At 55.4% G+C, this 18,460-nt stretch overlaps 2 protein-coding genes across 2 annotated transcripts; one reads left to right on the top strand and one right to left on the bottom strand.

Annotated features, from left to right (window-relative positions):
- The first annotated feature begins 199 nt into the window (after positions 1-199).
- RCHY1 (ring finger and CHY zinc finger domain containing 1) lies at positions 200-4,411 on the top strand. The gene is made up of 9 exons (XM_063158086.1): positions 200-577; positions 660-779; positions 1,425-1,540; positions 1,605-1,683; positions 1,939-1,983; positions 2,089-2,147; positions 2,485-2,511; positions 2,812-2,932; positions 3,147-4,411. Exons 1-9 carry the CDS (start codon positions 200-202, stop codon positions 3,273-3,275), a joined length of 1,074 nt encoding a protein of 357 aa, XP_063014156.1. The 3' UTR covers positions 3,276-4,411.
- Positions 4,412-7,197: 2,786 nt separating this feature from the next.
- On the bottom strand, positions 7,198-16,797 carry PARM1 (prostate androgen-regulated mucin-like protein 1). The gene is made up of 4 exons (XM_063156898.1): positions 16,698-16,797; positions 9,307-9,972; positions 8,525-8,603; positions 7,198-8,001 (listed from the first exon to the last, which is right to left on the bottom strand). Exons 1-4 carry the CDS (start codon positions 16,747-16,749, stop codon positions 7,917-7,919), a joined length of 882 nt encoding a protein of 293 aa, XP_063012968.1. The 5' UTR covers positions 16,750-16,797; the 3' UTR covers positions 7,198-7,916.
- Positions 16,798-18,460: the final 1,663 nt, after the last annotated feature.

Here is an 18,460-nt window from a genome sequence, read left to right on the forward strand (position 1 = left end):
TTCTGGTGTGCCCAGCAACAGGACAAGAAGCAGTGGCCAGAAACTGAAAGACAAGGAGCTCTACCTCAACATGAAGAGCTCACAGAATCTACTCCGTTGGATAGGACCCGCAGGGATCACTGAGCTCAAGGAGTGTTCGGACAAAGCTCTCGGGCAGCTTGGTGGGATTGGCGGGGTTCAGGGTCAGGAGTTGGACTCGATGATCCTGACGGGTCCCTTCCTAGTCGGAATATTCTATGATTCTGTGATTGGTCGTGGAGTTCTCTCTGGTGACATTCCCAGCCCGCCTGGACGCGGTCCTGCTCTGGGTGACCCCGCCTCGGCAGGGAGCTCGGACGGGACATCTCCAGAGCTCCCCTCCCACTCGAACCAGGCTTCAGCGAGAAGGGGAACACGAGGCTTCCAGCCAGGGAGCGGGGGAAGCCATTCTGAAACCTCCAAATCCTCCGGAACCGGCTGTGAGGAAGCGGAAGAGGTGGAGCGGGACCGGGCAGCCTTGGCGGCCATGGCCACGGCGGGGGGATCGGCGGGAGGCGAGGAGGGATGCGAGCACTACCGGCGGGGCTGCCGGCTGCGGGTGGGTGAGCGGGGGCCGTGCCGTGCCCTGCCGTGCCGTGCCAGGGTGGTGGCCGCTCCATGCCGTCTCCTTCCGTTGGCAGGCCCCGTGCTGCGGGAAGCTGTACCCGTGCCGGCTGTGCCACGACGCAGCCGAGGAGCACCAGCTGGATCGGTTCCAGGTGTCCGAGGTGCAGTGCAGCAGCTGCCGGCTCCTGCAGAAGGTGCGTCCGGGAGGTTATGGCCTGCTGTTGTGTCAGGGGAGGTTTAGGATGGATGGCAAGGAAAGTTCTTGACCCAGAGACACTGGAACAGGCTCCCGGGGGAAGGGGTCACGGCCCCAGTCCTGGCACAGGTCAGGAGGCTTGTGGGCGTTGCAGTCAGGCACCTGGTGGGATGCTCGGAGCACTCCTGTGCGGGGCTGAGTGTTGGACATTGTGAACCTTGTGGATCCCTTTCCAGCTCAGGATGTCCTGTGATTACAGAGCATATGGCACAGGACTGTGTCCAGGCGGTTCTGGAATATCTCCAGTGAGGGAGACTCCACAGTCTCTCTGTTCCAGGCCACAGGAAGGAAGCTCTTCCTCCTGTGCAGGTGAAGCTGCCTGTGCATCAGCTTCTGCCCATTGCCTCTCGGCCTGTTTCTGGGCAGCACGGAACAGAGGCTGATTACATCCTCTTGGCACCTTCCACATCCCTGCAGAAATGGCTTCGATCTTCTCAGCCATCCCTTATCAGGGCCCAGCTCCCTCAGCCTGTCCTCTCCACTCTGTTGATCACTTCTTAGCTCCCAGCCTTGCTCCAAGAGCTCCACACCCCTTTGGAGCCTGGAAGCAGGCACAGCACTCAGGACATTCGTGTCCCCTCAGGCCCAGCAGCACTGTGAGGGCTGTGGCAGCCTCTTTGGGGAGTACTACTGTGACATCTGCCACCTGTTTGACCGTGACAAGAAGCAGTACCACTGCCAGGAGTGCGGCATCTGCAGGTGCGTGCGGGCAGTGGGCCCGGCTCCGCGGGCACCGGCCCTGCCCTGACTCCTCTCTCCACAGGATTGGCCCCAAGGAGGATTTCTTCCACTGCTCCAAGTGTAATTTGTGCCTGAGCCTGAGTCTCCAAGGAAAGCACAAGGTAAGGATGCACCACTGACCTCCATATCTTAAAAAGGAGTGCCTTGAACATGAAGCTGGATGTGCCTCAGCCCCATCTGAGGCCACAGGAGCAGGGAGAGCAGTGGGTTCTCCTTCTCTAAATTCACCTAACAGCAACACAGGTGCCACTAATTGAAGACATAAGAAATTTTACCTATTGGAGTTTTACAGTATAGAAAAACACAGAAAACTACACAGCAGAATAATGTTTTCTTCTCTTTTTCCATTTGCAAAGTGTATTGAAAATGTCTCCAGGCAGGACTGTCCAATATGTTTGGAGGTGAGCAGCCTCTTTTCATCTCCTGGATAACTGTGTGTGGCCCCTGTTTCTGACTGTGTGTGAATTGATTTTCTTCTCTTTTGTCTTATATTTGCCTCCAAACAGGATATTCACACATCTCGTGTTGGAGCCCATGTTCTGCCATGTGGTCACCTTCTTCACAGGTAAAGCAGACACCTGAGCAAGGGAAACACCTGCTGCATTGTGTTGAGTGTTTATTCAGCAGCGTTCAGTCTGTACCAGCTGCTTACAGCTGCTTTCTGAGGCACCTGCATTGTGGGGACAGTCTGTTTCTCCAGGAAGTATTTTCTTTAGGGGGGTTGTCTTCCTTCTCAGTCAGGTTTAACAGTGTGAAGCTCTCCTGTTATTTGGCCTAGGGATGTTTTTAATTTCTGCCATACCACACAGGGGATACCTGTGTGGTTTATTCCCTTTGTGCAGCACAGGTGTGTTCCCTGTCAGTAACTCAGTTTTTCTGACTGACCTGTGTTTCATTTTCAGAACATGTTACGATGAAATGCTGAAGGAGTAAGTATTTCCAAACATCTTTCCTCTCAATATTACCCTAGTCCAAACATATTTCTTCAAGAGGTAAAAATCCTAAGTTGGTGCCAATTCTGCACCATCTGACTTAAAGACAGCTCCTAAAGGGATGAAGGGCTAACTTAAAGGGATAAAGTGCATATAATTTCCAATTCTGTTTGCCAGAACTTGCTGCTTCGAGCTGTTTGTTTGCCTGATACAATGTGAAACTTGTCCCTACCAATGGCCTTGTTTCATGGCCTCATTTCACCTTCTAATTGAGACGTGTCCCCCTCTTTCTGCCAGAGGCTACAGGTGTCCCTTGTGCATGCACTCGGCCTTGGACATGACCAGGTACTGGCGCCAGCTGGACAACGAGGTGGCACAGACTCCCATGCCCACCGAGTACCAGAACATGATGGTGGAGGTAAGAGGGCGCCCTTGCCTGGCTTCCCTAGAGCTGTGCCTCGGACTTCCTGGCAGCAGAGGGCACTAGGGACGAGTGCTGGATCGGGCTTCAGCCCAAGGGGTGGGGAATGCTGAGGAGCAGTCACGTGTAGGCGTAGGATGTTGTCACTGCTGTTTAAATACACCCACCGCTGGTGCCGCAGCCTCTCCTTCCCTCCCGTGTGTGCCTGCAGATCCTTTGCAACGACTGCAACGCCCGCTCCACGGTGCAGTTCCACCTGCTGGGCATGAAGTGCCAGAGCTGTGAGTCCTACAACACGGCCCAGGACGGGCGGTGCCGGCTGTCCTTGGAGGAGCAGTGACTGGGGCAGGCTCGACCGGGCCCCGGCAAAGACTGGTTTGGGAACAAAGCAACTCTTGTGTCAGTAAAAATTCCAGTTTTCCCAGTTCAAGGAGTCCTGTGCTGCGTCGGGGAGCAGGCAGGTGAGAGGAGCAGCACGAGGAGATGTGGTGAGCGGCCGGCGCAGCGGCAGGAGGAGTTTGGAGGCAGCTGAAGGGGAAGGGAGGTGGAGAGGCAGCTCTGGGGGAAAATGGGTCGCTTTGAGAGGCCTTTGGGGCTAGTGCCAGCATCCACAGGGCAGTGTGTGGGGATGTTGTGTTCCCTGGGGATGATGTGTGTGCCTCCTGGGAATGATGGCCAGTGGGCAGCAGTGGCATCCTCAGCTCCCTTCGAGCACTGTCACCTGTGTGTACAGAATTCCCTTGAAACAAGGGAATTGCCCTGCCTGCTGGGATGAGCAGCTGGAAGATCCAGGTGCAAAGCCCCCCGTTTCCCCCTGGACACCCATCCTGACTCGCTGCTGTCTCTCTGCTCAGATTCCTTTGCCAGCTGCAGTCACTTTTTCCCTGTTTCTTCCTTGTTTTGCTCTGTTCACTGGCAAAGGCTGAGGTGGCGTGGGGTTTAAGACTCGTACATAGCTGGATTTTACTGGTTAGGTACCTAAAGTGAAACATATCCTCCACATCAGGCTGAGCCTGGGATGTTCACTGAAATAAAGCAGCCCAGGGTCCAGTTTTCTGTGTTATTTTGGTGTTTGTTCATGGTCGAACTTCACTGGGGGGAGAACCACTGCCTTTTGAAAGAAATAAAAACCCCAGTTCCACCCTCTTTCATGTAACATTCTGCCTGAGGTGTTTTGCAGTCCTAAATATTGCAGGAAGTCCTCTGTGAATTTCACATGCAGATACTTCACAGTAATAAGATGTAAAAAAAGGTTGGTTCCTCTTCAGGTTATAATTACTCATTTTTAACTTGTTCTGTTGTAAAATGAACTTTTCTTAATCCAGCAGTGCCCGTTTTCTGTAGGGAATATTTAGGATTTGGATGGTAGCTATTGTAGCTTGCCTTGACTGGGGTATCTTTTTCTGGAGCACTTTTCTCACTGCTATAAATAAATGTAAAAAAAGGTCTCTATTAAAATAAACAAACTACACTGAGCGTGATGTGCTCTTCTTTCACACACGTACTCCCTGGAAATTCCCAGCTGAGTTTAAACCATGATTCAGTGCTGAAAAATGGTTGGATGTGGGGAGGTGTGAGGCCCGAGCCACTGTCAGGAAAATCAGTGCTTTATTTTTTACAAGCTCCTGTGTTTTCATTTTTTTGTTCTGTGGTACAAGCAAGACTCCCTGCTGCTTTGGTTGGCACCTGTTGACTCCAGCTCCTTCCCTGGATGGAGACCTGCTCCCAGCTAAGCCTGAAGTGCCAGTGGGGCTCCTGCCAGCCTGCAGGAGTTATTCCAGAAAACTCTGGCCAAGTAGCCTTGGAGTGTGGCTAATGGTAAAACCGTGCTGGTCGGGTCCACAACCAAACAGGCTTGCTGTTAAATGGGAAGCTAATTTCATTCCAGTTATTGATTGGAAATATTCTTGTTTGGGTTCCAACCACAAGAGGAGTCTGAAACAAAATTCTAAGTTGAGCTGAGCTTAGGTGTTTGGAAGGGAAATTATTCATGGTACAGGATCCAGGTGATTTTGACCTTTTGTTCCCCTGTGTTTGGTGTTTGCCTCTGAAAAAAGCACGAGGGAATGGGAATGCTGAGGGAATGCTGAACCACTGTTTGGTCTGTTTATCTTGGCACCGAGCCCTTAACTCCCTTTCCCAGGGAATAAATGGCAGGGTAGGAAAAGGAATGGCATTTTCAGGGGATAAAGGGCGTTGGAGGGGGGATAGAGACAGGCAAAGAGCTGCTTTATGGGATGGGAGGTGCTCTAGGGAGCTTTGCTGCCCTGTCCATGGAGGTGCAGCTGATGGGAGCGGGAAGGATGCTGGGATCGGGGCACTGGGATGATCCAGGGATGGAACCAGCAGCTCAAGCTCCCTCACTCCCTGGCACCCGGAATCCTGCCTTGCTCACCCCTCCAGGCCAGAATCAGGAGCAGAAGGGATTATTGCTGCTTTGTGGGAAAAAAAGTGGAGTTCCAGCAGGCTCAGGGGCTGCACACAAGGTCACAGAGCTATTAATAAAGGCAGGGCCTGCCAAGCTCTGCGGAACATGGAGAGGCAGCAAGTGGAAGAGTGCAGGGCTGAGGGGCTCAGCTGATAGGGGTCCCCAATTTTGGGCTGGTTTGGTGCTTCTGGTGTGGTTTTGGCTTGCTCCAATAGTGTTATTTGGGATGGAAGTGGGGGTGTTCTGTGTTAAACCTCTGTTCAGCCACACCCTCCTGGGGCAGTCTCGCCCCTGCCCGGCTGCTGGGAATCCATCTGTTTTTAAATTTCCAGCTGGAAGTGAGGGAAAGGCTCCTCATGTTGTGCTGTTTATTCCTCAGAGGGGCAGCATCTGTCTCTGCAGGGCTCAGCCCAGGGGTATGCGGGAAATGGGGCGGTTTCCTTGGATTTTCTCCTTTGTGGTCCCAGCTGGAGTTGGCTTCTGACACCTGCAACCAGGAGCTACTCACTCTGGTAACTCAGGCTTGGAAAGGTGGCTGATGCATGGGAATATTCACCAAACAAGAGCATCATTAGGGAGGCCAGAGGGAGTCTGGAAGCTGGGATGAAGCTCCCAGCTCTCGAGGGAGAGCCAGGGCAGGCTCAGGGGATGGGATGTTCCACACCACGGAGCTATGCCAGCTATTTCTCTTTCTGTATAAATAAAATAGCTCTGAGATGAAATGGAGCCAAAGGGGGGCGGGGGGAGGGAGGGAGGCGAGGGCGATGGGAGGAGGTGGAATTGAGCCAGGCTTGTGGGAGCCTTTGGGAAAAATGGGAATTGGCTGGTTTTGCAAATGAAACAAATTAGTAGCAGGGTTAACCCTGTTAGTTTTTAAAAGAGAAGGAAAAGGGCCTTTTTTAGGGCATGTCCTGGCTGCTTTTCCCCATTTCCCCCTGCTATACCGGTGTGGGATAGAAACCCCTCAATAAGCCAGAGAGTCGGAGGTGGGAATTTGAAAGGGGTGTTTGAAGGCATTGCCTGGAACACAGGTATCCTCCCTCTGAGGGCATTACCCCCCAGAATAAAGTGCTTTTTCCACTTGCCACACGCATCTGTTATTCCCTAGGCTACCCTGTGCCTTGGCTTGTGCTGGCAAACAGTCCTGCAGATGGAAACACATCGTCCATGTCCACATCATCCATATCACTGGGGATGGTGTCTGGTCCCAGAGAGGTGAGGAATCTGTTTTCACCCCGGGATATCCCCAAAAATATGTACAGCTTCTTCCTTGCATTGTAGGGTAAGAGAGAGTAGTTCATTTTGAGGATCCAGACACAGGGTTGAGCAGGAAAGCTGACACCCCATTTCTGTTCTCCTTTATGAAAAAGGAATTTATTCCCTTGGAGTTATATACTTTTAATTGAAGGGGATGGCTTTTCCTCTCCCTTTATTCCCTCAGTTTGGCAGCAGCAGCACAACACCCAGTTTATTTCCAGAGAAGAAGGGTGGTGGTTTTTTAACTCAGTTTGTGGTTTTTCTTAGCCAAGGTAGCCTAATTTGCTGCTTCTTGGGTGCCGAAAAGATGAAAAAGAATTTTATTCATCCTAAGCATGTTCAGGGCCTGTGCTTCCCTGTGCATGCTCCCAGCCCCAACAGTTTTCCAGGCTGGCTGTGGCTGAGAGGTGCAACAACCAGTCACAGTTTTACTTTCTTGTTTTCACCGAGGTCTGAGGGCTTTGCTTTTCATTGCCAGGGAATTTAGCCAGAGGGAGAAGCTGCTGAGCATCCCCTTCCCAAACCAGCTCTGCCATCAGCCACCCCCAGCCTTCCCACACTAAAAGCTGAATACAAGTTGGGGATGAAAAGAACACTCCGCTGTATTTTAGCAGCCAAGTTTTTTTGAGGAATGGAAACAAAGCTGTGGAGTGAGCAGCCACGTGTGTGAAATGGATGGTCAGTGCATCTTCCCGTGGGCTCCTGGGCTGCTTTTGGGACCAAACCCCTCACAATTAAATGGAAAAAATTAAATTAGGAACTTGTGCATGGAAGCACCTGCAGGAAAAGAAAGGGAGCAGTGACTGAGCAGCCCCATAGCTGTTCATGGTTCCTGGGGAGACAAGGCAAAGGATTTTGTAGCAGGGCAACACAGGGAAGTGATTTTAGGGAAAGGGACATGTGAAAGCACAGGAGACCCTGGCACACTGCTGGCTCTGGCTCAGCAGCCCCCCACTCCCCCCTAGATCACAGAGCAGCAGCATTTCAAAGGATGCCACAGCACTGGCTCAACCTCCATCCCCTCCCTTGACCTCCCCAGCCCTTCCCCCTGGGCAATTTGGCTTCCCTTGTCTCCAACAAGTGGCTGGCCTGCCCCAGGACCTGGTTTCCTGCTCAAAGGCCAAAATTGAGGTTTATTGTCAGCACTGCCCTCCAGTTCCTGCCATCCAGCAGCCCCGTGGTGATCCTGCCTGAGGCAGGGGCTCCGTGCCCGGCATCTCCTCGACAGCGGATGCTCTGCTGCAGAAGCGCTTACTTATAAATTAAGGGTTTTTGGGGTTTTTGCCTTCATCCCTGCTAGGAATCATCGTACAGGGGGTTGTTGTAGTTGCCCCAGGAGCCATAGTCGTGGTCATCCAGAAGCCTTCCATAGGAGGAGTGCCTGCCAGGGAGAGCAAACCCGAGGTTACTTTGAGGATTTGTTACTTATTTTACAATAGGATGAAGAAATATTAATGCAAAGGCTCCCTAGGTCAAGCTTTGGGGTGTTTTGAGAGGAAGGACTGGGAGAAGTGAAGCTCAGATTGAATTTTGCCCCCATTGAATGAACCTGGCCAGGGAATTAAAACCAGACCTTTGCTCATCTCAGCTGTCAGCAAAGGCTCATTAGGGATGCTCAGCACTGGGCTCTGCTGCTGTTTATTGTCCCAGCTTTCCCAAGGGATAATTACTGGATATGACTATGCTGAGCAGCATCCCTGGCATTTGAGCAGGGCTGTTGCAAAATGAGGGATGCAAACTCTGCTTTCCAGTACAGGAGTGGTGAGAAACGGAGCCCTGCTGGCACCAGAGCCCGCACATTGCCCTGCCACACCTGGGGACAGCATGTTCCTGCCACTTGGCATCATCCTGGTGATGGTAAGAGGGAGCCTCAGGGAGGAGGGCCACCCCAAAACCAGCCTTACCTGATCTTGAGGTAGGCAGCTGCCCCGAACACCAGCACCACCACCACGATGACCGTCACGGTTATGGCCACAATGCTGCCTGTGCAGGAACACCGGAAAGGAAAGTGTTCAGGGTTCAGCCTCCTCACAAGTCCCAGCTCCATGGCACACATCCCACACCCCAGCTGCTCCCAGCCATCTCTGATGGGGGGAATATTCCCTCACTGCTTCCCAAAGGGGACGCCGGGCCCCCCTTTATCTTGGCAATGATCCCCTTGCCATAAGTGCAGAGCAGGCATGTGTGGGATGAAACACAGCTTGGGCACTGTGGACTCACTCTTTGCTACTGCTCCCAGCACTAGGCAGCATCCAGTGCTGAGCCAAGGCTAGGAAATGCTCCAGGTCTCCCCTTTTCCAGACACATGGAGCACTTTTAAGCTGCTTGCTCTTGCACAAGGGGTCAGGGAGAAGCTCGTGTCAGCTTCCTGAGGGCTCCAGGAGGGAAAGTTAAAACCTACACCATCCTAGCTCAGGCTGCACCCACCATCCACCCGCTTGTTTCCTCTCATCCTGAAGTGTTTCAAGTCAAGTTTAGAACTGAGCTTTTTATCCACATCTCCAGGCAACCGAGATTCGTTATCCACCGCTCCCGGGCTCTGCCAGTGCATCAGATGACACGGGTTGCTCCAGGAATTTTGCAGAGTGATGCTCTCAGGAAGCTGAGCACCTCTTCCCTTCCAGTTTGGGGGTTTGCCTCTCCTACCTGAGCACCCTGACGTTCTGTGTGCACACGGGGAGCTCACCTGCACTCAGGGCACGTGGTACCTCCTCCATGGTGACCCCGGTGGTTTTCTCCGAGGCCGTGGCCTGGGCTTCCGTGGAGCTCATCACAGTCACTGGGGGGGATGTTGGCTCCGTGGCCAGGCTCGGTGCCATGGCCAGTGTCCCCAGGGAAGGGACATCCTTGGCCAGCAGTGGTGGCTGGGTCACGGCCGGGCTCTCCAGGACGGGTGTCGGGGATGGGCCCGTGCCGGGGGGTGAGGTGGGCTGGCTGCTGGGAAGGGAGGGGGCAGGGGATGGCACAGCCAGCTCCGTGGGGCTGACAGCTGCCCCCAAATCCAGGGTGCTTCTTGCCACGCTGGCAGGGTTTGCTGTCCGGGGAGCCTCCGGGGCGGCTGGCACCGAGCTGGGGCTGGAGGCCACGGAGGGACCTCCTGCTGTGGCCGTGGAGCTCACAGGGACAGGAGCAGGGGACAGTGCTGCCACCGGGGTGCTGGCATTGTGGCCATCCCCCTCCAGGGGCCTGGAGGATGTCCCATCTCCAGAAGGTCCCGTGGCCAAGGGCAGCTGGGGCTGGCCTGGAGCCGGTGTGGGGCCATCCCTGGAGTCTGGTTTCACTGGGACACCCCCCCAGAGCAAGGGGGGGCGGATGGGGATGAGGGGTGGCTCTGGGGAGTCATGGCCCAGTCCTAGGAGTGAGACAAAGAAAAGTTAGTGACAGAGCAATCCTTGGGGCAAGCTGGTGCTTGGGAGAGTGCTAAAGGGCTTGGGAATTCAGCTGGAAATAACATTTAAAATTGAGAGAGCCATCTAAAATGAAGAGAGGGGAAATACAGCTGGGTGCCTAGAGGTGAGGCTCAAACCAGACCAGCTGTCCTGGCATCAATCAGCCCCGTTTTCCCCCCAGTTTGAGATACTCCTATCACCCCAATCACCCCCTCCATCTGCTGCCAGCAGCAGGGGAAGCAGCTCCTCCTCAGAGCAGCCCCTGTGCAGCTGGGAGTGATAACACAAGACATCTCTTTCTCCTCTCCCCCCATTTCCTTGTGCATTCATTCATTTGTCTCCATTTCTTAGCACGAGAATGAGTCATTTCTCCCTCTGTCCCCACCAGCTGACTGCTGGGGCTTTTTCCCCCCTTTCCAGGGGGGGGAAACTCAGCACTGGTCCAGCACTGGCCCCCTCAGTGTGGCTGGGATGAGGGAAGAGTGTGCCAGCATCGTGTGACATGGGGAGGCATTTTAATTCCATGTATAGAGAGAGCATCCCAAGCCTAGCACTGGGCAGAGCAGGAGCTCACTCCAGCTGCAATGAACTGATCAGGAGTGGGGAGGACAGAACCATGCAGTGCCTGTCTGCAGGAACAATGGGATCTGGCACTGGTGAGCAGGGACTCGTTAATGCAGCCAAAATTGCTTTTTTTGGTCCTGTGGATACCCATGTGGAAGGACCTCATTTTCCCAAGGAAAGGGGTCTTGGAGGAGGGACTGAGGCTGTGGCTGCTCTGCTCTCCTGAGGACAAGCACTGGGAGACGACTTTGGGCTGTCGCCCTGCTCAGGCCAAGGACACAAACCATGGCAGAGGGAGGAGGAGAGGGATGACAAGCTGGAATCTGGTCACTGCAGGGAGGCCTGGACCAGGGACCCTTCACACCACAGGGTTCAGAATCCATCTGTATGTCAATATTTTCACCCCTGGAGCTTTCAGATTTCTCCAGCAGGCCCCAGCCAGCCTCTGCAGCCCAGCAAGCAGGATCCTGCCAGGACCTCAGGAGTTTGTTACCTCTGAAAGTGCAGATGCTCCCGGTCCCTCAGGGACACAGGCAGCTTTCCACCTCCCTGCAAAGCCACCCTGATGTCCCTAAGTGCTTGGGGTCAGCAGAGCTCCCATGATCTGCTGCACTTCGGAGGCAGACCGGAGCTGGCAGTGCTGCCGGCCGGGATGAGTCAGGAACTTTCCGATAACGTCTGAGGGGCATAAATTCGGAGGCTGAGCCAGAACTGGAGGCAGGAACAATCTCTGGCTGCTGGCTGAGAGCTCCCAGCCAAGGAGGTCACAAGTCACAGGGACTCTTCCCAGGAGAGCAAGGAAGCTCAGCTCTGCCCTGGCCTCCCCTGCCTCTCCCTACGAGCAGCCCGTGCCTGTGCTGTGCTGTCCCCCGCCTCCCTGGGGGATCTGGGATCCACCCAGAGGAGACAACCCCAGAAAAGCCCTGCCCTGATCCCAGAGGCAACACAGGCTGCTTCTGAATGGGGTTAGGATCGAGGGAGAAAAGGCTTGAGGGCTCCCTTGTCTGGTGCTCCACATGTCCCCGTCCATGTCCCTGCACCCACCTGGTGGGGAGCCTTGTGTGCACATCCTATCCTCTCCCCAATGCATCTGAAAGGGAAAACTGAAAGGAAAACAAAAGCCAAGCAGAGTTTTTCTTGGTTTCCCCAACACCTGGTTTGCAGGAGCTGCTGCTGGGAGACAAGGGACAAACCAGACAGGCACAGCACTTCCCACAGGACCGTGTGGCTTGGGAGGCTGAAGCACCTCCAGCAGGGGCTGTCAGAGGGACTGAGGGATGTCAGCTCCCAGAGGATGCCCAGCATAGCTCAGCCCTGAGGAATTTGCTCATCTAATTCACTTAGGGCAGTTGACCACCCTGCTGGAATCCATCAGAGAGCAAGGCAGGGGCCTGCCAGGATGAGGTGACCACCCAGAAAAGCAGCAGTGTCACACTCCAGGGCCCCAGAGCAGCTTTGCCAAGTCCTTTTCCTAGGATTTTCTCACTAGGAATACAGAAAACAGCCAGGGAAAGAAGACCGCAAAGCTGTGTCAATCTAATATCCTGCTCTTAGGGGAAGGGGACATTCTTAGGGGAATATTAGCCCAAATCACATGCCAACCTGAGGAATTATCCCTCTCTCCTGGTGAATTATCTCCCTCTCCCACTGCCACGATGCTCTCCTGGCTCCTGGAAGGCACAGAGAAGGGCAGGTCTTGTCCTTGCAGAGCTGATTGATGCTCATGCTCCTCTTGGGAAAGAGCTGCTTGACCTGGGCTGGCAGCCTCTCCAGGATGCACTTCCCAGGCACTCTAAAAGCCATTGCAGCAGATCCTGAAGTGCTCTGCCAGCTGAAAGGCAGCCTAAAAGCCACCAGAGAACATCTCCAGCCCGAGTGAATGACATCAGGCCGGAGCTGCAAACAAACATCCACTGATAAAGGCAGAGATGGAGCTTTCAGCCAGGCTCACTGCAGAGCTCACGGCCTCTGGCAGGAGATGCCAGGAGCAGCCCCAGTTACCTACAGCCCCCAAGCCCCAGCTGCAGCCAGGGGAGCTCCCCCAGCAGCCAAGGCCAAAGGGATAATGCAAGTTTCCACAACACGGGTGTTGTTTGTTCTGCCTGCCCTTACACAAGGAATCTCCCCAGCTGCTCTGAACAAGAATTACAGCAGCAGCAGGAAAACAAGGAAGGCTGCTGGACACACATTGCTGCAGCCAGCCTGGGTGCCACTTTCTGTGCCAGTTTAGCAGCTGGCAAACATCCAGAAAACACAAGTAACCAAGGCCATAGGTAAGCATCACTGCTCTTTAAAGCAAAGCTCTGTAGAAACCTGGCTTTAATCACGAGAGTGAGAAAAGAAATACCTTTTGCCAGTCCTGTATCATGCTGCTCCTCACCAAATGCTGATGACAGAACAGCCCTGATTCCCCTGAGCATGCCTTGGGTTGTCACCAGGTTAAGTGATGCAGAGCAGTAAAACAATCTAGATGTAAATATAAGTAAGGATTTCCTGCCCGTGACACCTCGTTGGCTCAGCTTTGGTTTCTGTGGATGGGGATTCCCATAACTTGGTGCTGGTTTTTGGAAGTTCCCCTCCCCCTTGTTAATGCTCAGGTATGATTGTCATTGTATTTCTTTGCTGTAAAACCAGCAGCATCTGGCTGTGGATGGCAGAAGCTCTCCTTACAGCAGCTAGGACTAAGCCAAACTGGTTTTTCCTTTGGGTTCAACGAGTTTTTCCAGCTGTTCAGCCCTGCACTGCCTCCCCTTCCCTGTCCCCATGCAGTTTGGGATCTGGGGATGTTCAAATCTCCCTGGCTGGGGGCCCCACCTGCAGTGCACGGGGCTGTGACTGAGCTCTGTGCTGACGTGGGGACGGGAGCACAGAGGATGTGATGGCTGCTCTGGGCCTTTAACTTGTGTCTTTCTCCTTCTGGGGCACTGCTGTGCACTCTTGCCTCTTATCCAAAAGAAACATGGGTGATGGGGAGGTCTGGGAGCAGTTCTGCGGGCTCTGAGCTGAGTCTCACACTCTCTGGGATTTTGATCCACCCAGCTGGATCAGTGGTGGGAAATGGTGACTCCTGGGGGCATCTCCAGCTGGAGGTGTGCAGCAGAGCTCCAGCACTGCCTGTGAGTGCTGGTGACCCCCAGTGCCAGCAGCAGCACCCCTGCCTGACGTGCTGCTCCGCTCCTTGCTGCTCTGTCCCCTCTGTTTTCAGTGCCAGGGTCTGCTGGAGATGGTGTGAGAGCAGTTCTGAGAGCAGGAGGACACCAAGGGAGAAAAGCAGAGGCCAGAAGCAGCACCAGGTAAAAGGCAGAGCTCTCCCCTGCCCGTGAGAGGCAGCCAGGGCCATCAGATCCAATAAATGTGCAGTTGCTGTGATTTACTGGCAGGCCGAGCTGGCTTCCTGCATGATTAGTTTTATTCTGCTGCATGCTCGTTAAGTGCCTGAGCTCTAATTGCTCTGAGGCTTTCTGTAGCTCAGAGAAACAGCTGCACAGCAGAAATCCCTGTGTCCGTGTGTCCATCTGTCCCAGCCCTGAGGCCTGCACACCCTCCGGAGCCTGAGGAATGCTGCTGTGGGCAGAGTCCCCTTGAGGAGGCAGGAGGGAAGCTCCAGCACCCTTACCAGCTGCAAACAGATTTTTTTTGTGGTTAAATTCATGTGTCTCCCTGCATGCTGCACACTCCCTCCTTCCTCGCCTGGGGTGGGTATCCAGGTTCTTCCCTGCCCCATGATCCCAACCCAGAGGCGAGGACTGCTGGGGGCACAACAAACCCAGCCAAGGAAAACATAGTGATTCCCCCACAAAACTAAGTGTTGCTCAATTATTCAGCTCTTAAGCCCTTGATGCTGATGCTGCAATGAAATCATAGCAGAAAAGGAGGTGAAGAGGAATTTTTAGGTGATTTTTTTCCTCCTGAGAGTGGCGAAACACCTGTCAGCCTGTACAGCCAGAGGTATCTGATGAGGACCTGGGGTGGAAAGCAGTAGCTGACAGTTCCAGCCCCTTTTGAAATGATGTCTTGCTTGTTTAAGTAAAAAATACATTAGGTATTTCAAGTTATATTCTTGAAACATGCCAACAGGTGTTATGCTGTGCTGATTTCCCCTGGGGAAGGGGAATAAGGGATCCCATGGGATGCTCTTTGCTGTCTCCTGGGGCTGGGAGCTGGCAGATGGACCTGCCTGCTGGGCACACCTCAAAATATTTTTTCCCATATCTTGGATATACCTCTGGAGCCAGCCAGGACTTTTGCAAGAAGCAGCTCTGCCCAGGTGACTACTACCCAGCTCCATAATTTTCCTGGCTGGCTGCTAATTAGTGATTCCAGGTGCAGCTTCCAACGTGCATCAGCCCCATTCCAGCCCCTCCCAGGGGGAGAAGCAACTGGGCTTGGCAGAGGAATTTTGGAGCATCCCCTGGTATTAGAGCCTGGTGGCTCATTTGGGCTGGGAGAGGGGCTAATTCCCCAGCTCCCCTGTCCTTCAGCTCATGGGGGAGCAGAGTGCCTGAACATTTGCCTCCTCAGTGGCAGAATTAAACAGCCCATGAGGCTCTGAGAGCCCAAAAAGCAGCTCTTCCAGCCCAGAGCCTCCACGAAGAAGCACTCAGAACCAAGATCTACTTCTAAAAGGTGCTTAAAAACATCCCAGCTGGGGCACAGGGGGAGCCGCAGGAGGGGAGAGTGGGCCTGGGGCTGGGCACCAGGTCAGGAAAGCAAAACAGGTTTCAATTTCCATCCAGAGGAAGGAGTAATAACAGGATAAAAACTTCCTTGTGCGAGACGCTGCTCTTTCATTACGTGGCCAGGCAAAGCCCAGAATTATTTCACTCCTGGCCAGTGACGTCCTGGCTGTCATTTGGTCCTGAAGAATGAGCCTGGAGCAAATTTAAATTGTGCTTGGTGTTTCCTCCCAAGTGAGATTATATATATATATATATATATATATACATACACATTTTTTTTCGTTTTTAAAAAATTATTTCAGTGAGGGCAAAACTTTTGCAGAAAGCATCTGAAAGATGCTTGAGGGCTGTTTGGGAGCAGACTGAGGGACGTGGGACCAGAGTCCAGGGAAATCTTTCCTGTTTCTTGTGCCAAGCCTGGCTGGCGTTGGAGCTTTGGAGAGGGATGGTCGTGGGAACAGCTTCGGGTTTGGCCGGGGCGCTGGGAAAAGCCCGCCCCGACCCCAAGGCTGCCTCCCGGCAGGGACCGCCTGCTCTAGGGGCACTTGTGGGCCCGTGAGGGAGAAGAAAGAGCATCCCCAGCATCCCAATGCTCGTCCCCATCCCTTCCGAACGCATTTTCTCGGCAAGCACAGATCGGGAGCTCGCTGGCAAAACCCCCTTTTTCAGGGACAATTATCCATCCCGCTCTCCCCGATCCGGGGAGGATCTCCCGAGGTCCGGGGTGATGGTTGGGGGTCCCGCGGCTGCCGCTGCCTGCGGGCTGTGCCGGGAGCTCCCTGGGGCGGCTGTGCCGGCAGCGATGTGACAGCGACATCCCCGCCGATGGATCTCGCTCTCCTCCCGCGCAGCGTGCCCGGTTATGCAAGTGTGTTTTCCATGTTCCCGGGCAGGCGGCTCCTCGTGTTTATTAAAAGCCCAGCCTGGGCGGGCGGGCGGAGGGGTGACCCGCGCTCGCTGTCGCATCAGCCGGGGACAGAAGTGTCGCCGCCGAGCGCCTCGCGGGAGAAAGGTGCCAGATCGGGCAATTTCTGTGGCACGGGGACGCTGGTGCCGCCGGGGGGAGACGCCAGGGGCTGGGGGAGTGCGAGCTCGGCCCAAGGCCAGGGAGAGCCACAGAATTCCCTGGAAGCAGCGGCCGCGGGGGGAAGGGACGCGCGGGGCGGGGGTGACTCCAGCCCGGCCAGGGGGCGGCCGTGGGGACGCTCGGGTGGCCCCATCCAGGCGCCCTCCTTGGCGCAGCCGGGGACTCCGCTGGGCACCCTCCGAGGGGCGAGGAAAAGCGGGGTGCGACACCTCTCGCACCGCTGTCATTGGGGCTGACCCCTCACACGGGGGTGTGAGCGGGACCCGCGGCGGGGTCCGGGAAGGAGCCGCGCTGTCCCCGGCAGTCCCGGGGCTCCTCCGTCCCCGCGGGTCCCCGCCGCCCATCCCGCTGCGCTTACCTGCCGGGAGGAGGAGGAGGGCGAGGAAGAGCGGGCGGCAGCAGCAGCCCATGGTGCCGGCGGCGCTGGCAGCCGCGGCGGGAGGGACGCAGCGCCCGGCCCGGCCCGGCCCCCGCCGCCGCCCCCGGCCCGCCCCCGGCCCGGCCCGGCCCACAGCGGCACCTGCCGGCACCGGCCCCGGCACCGCCGGGAATGCGGGCACCGCCACCGCCGGCTGCCAGGGACCGACCGCGCTGCACTGGTGCGCCTGTCCCGGGATGAGGCGGCGGGGCTGTGCCACACGCTCCCGTGGGTGTCACACGCTGGGGACCAGGCGGTGCCAGCCGGTGGCACCCACCTGGGGTGCTCTGTCTCACTGGTACTTGTCCCTCTTCCTTGCCTGGGATCCAAGTTCCTTGCCTGCGTGTCCAAGTTCTTCCCTGCGCCATGATCCAAACCCAGAGGTGATGCCTGCTGTGCCAGCTCCTGGCTGTGTGGTGGGGATGGCCTGGCACGGGCTGTGCAGAGGAGCTGTGGTTGTCCCGTCCCTGGAAGGGTTCAAGGACAGGCTGGACAAGTGTCAGAGCAGCCTGGGCTAGTGGAAGGTGTCCCTGCCCATGGCAGCAGGGTTGGAACACAAAGAGCTTTAAGGTCCCTTCCAATCCAAGCTGTTGTGTGATCCCGTGATTCTGGACCTCCCTTGGGATCCCCAAGCCAGGTATGAATCCAGGGGAGCCAGGCGCTCAGGGTCCTGCCTTTCCATGGTACAAACAGCTCCCAGAGTGCAGCTCCCGGTGCTCCAAGGACCCAGCCAGGAGACAAACACCTGTGGCACAGCAGGAGGTACAAGGACCATTTTTTCAGCTCTTTCCTTCTGGGAAGAGCTGTGCTGCTGCGAGTGAAATATTTTCAGGCTGAACTCATCTTCCCCAGGCTTTTGCATGCTCACAATGGAAAAGGATTTTCAGAGCCCGGGCTGTGGCCGAGCTATCTTTACCCAGGATTGCTCAGCCCTCTGCTCTGCTGTATTGTGTGGCCTTTTCTCAGGATGGATCCTGGCTCTGGGCCTGAACCAGCCGGGCACAAAATCCAAGTCAGCTGGCATTCCATTCTGGACGGGCGCTATCAGCATCTCCGCTCTCCTTGAGCTGGGGAGGAGGGAAAATAATGCTGCTGCTGCTGCTGCCGTGGGAACAGCGTGATCCTCTCCCTGCTTCCCTTCTCACATCCCTGTTGGTTTTGGGTGCTTCCATGGCAGGAGTGTTTTGGGGGACCGGGCTGGGCGCAGCCGCCGCCCCTCGCCGCGGCCCCGGGTGCGAGCGGCGTTCGCGGTGCCCGGGCCGGGCTGCGGCGAGCCCGGAGCGCCCCGAGGGCCGCCAGCCCCGGGCTCCAGCTGCCACCTGCCGGTCACCTCGGCTGCTCCTCCGGCACGGCCTCCCGGGAGCAGGGAGAGATCCTTTTTTGGGGATAACTTTGGCCATCTCTTTCCCATTGCTGCTGGTACCATCTTCCCCGAGGCTGCAGCCCTTTAAAATCTCTTTAAAATGCCTTTCCCCCACCAGTTTTATCCAGATACGAAGGCAAATTTTTCTTTTAGTGGGCATGAGGATTTAAATTTTTTTTTTTTTTTGCCTGCTCCCTGCCTTTGCCCACCCCACCGGCATGAAGCCAGCTCCTCTTGGGTGCCCTGTGCCACATCCTGTGCCAGCTGCCAGTTTTGCTGGTCTCGCCCAAGCCCCCAGCAGAGCTTTTGCGCCATCCTGGTGGTTTCCGACGCTTTGCCT

The sequence above is a fragment of the Melospiza melodia genome, chromosome 5 (genome assembly GCF_035770615.1).
Source record: "Melospiza melodia melodia isolate bMelMel2 chromosome 5, bMelMel2.pri, whole genome shotgun sequence".
In the NCBI taxonomy this organism is placed as follows: domain Eukaryota; kingdom Metazoa; phylum Chordata; class Aves; order Passeriformes; family Passerellidae; genus Melospiza; species Melospiza melodia.

Excerpts from the sequence above, each read along its gene's own strand:
- PARM1 (XM_063156898.1), bottom strand. The coding sequence starts at position 16,749 with ATGGGCTGCTGCTGCCGCCCGCTCTTCCTCGCCCTCCTCCTCCTCCCG. Across the intron at positions 8,604-9,306 it reads ACCACGTGCCCTGAGTGCAG|GCAGCATTGTGGCCATAACC; the intron begins GTGAGCTCCCCG and ends GTTCCTGCACAG. Across the intron at positions 8,002-8,524 it reads GCTGCCTACCTCAAGATCAG|GCACTCCTCCTATGGAAGGC; the intron begins GTAAGGCTGGTT and ends TCTCCCTGGCAG.
- RCHY1 (XM_063158086.1), top strand. The coding sequence starts at position 200 with ATGATCCTGACGGGTCCCTTCCTAGTCGGAATATTCTATGATTCTGTG. Across the intron at positions 1,541-1,604 it reads CAGGAGTGCGGCATCTGCAG|GATTGGCCCCAAGGAGGATT; the intron begins GTGCGTGCGGGC and ends CTCTCTCCACAG. Across the intron at positions 1,984-2,088 it reads ACTGTCCAATATGTTTGGAG|GATATTCACACATCTCGTGT; the intron begins GTGAGCAGCCTC and ends GCCTCCAAACAG.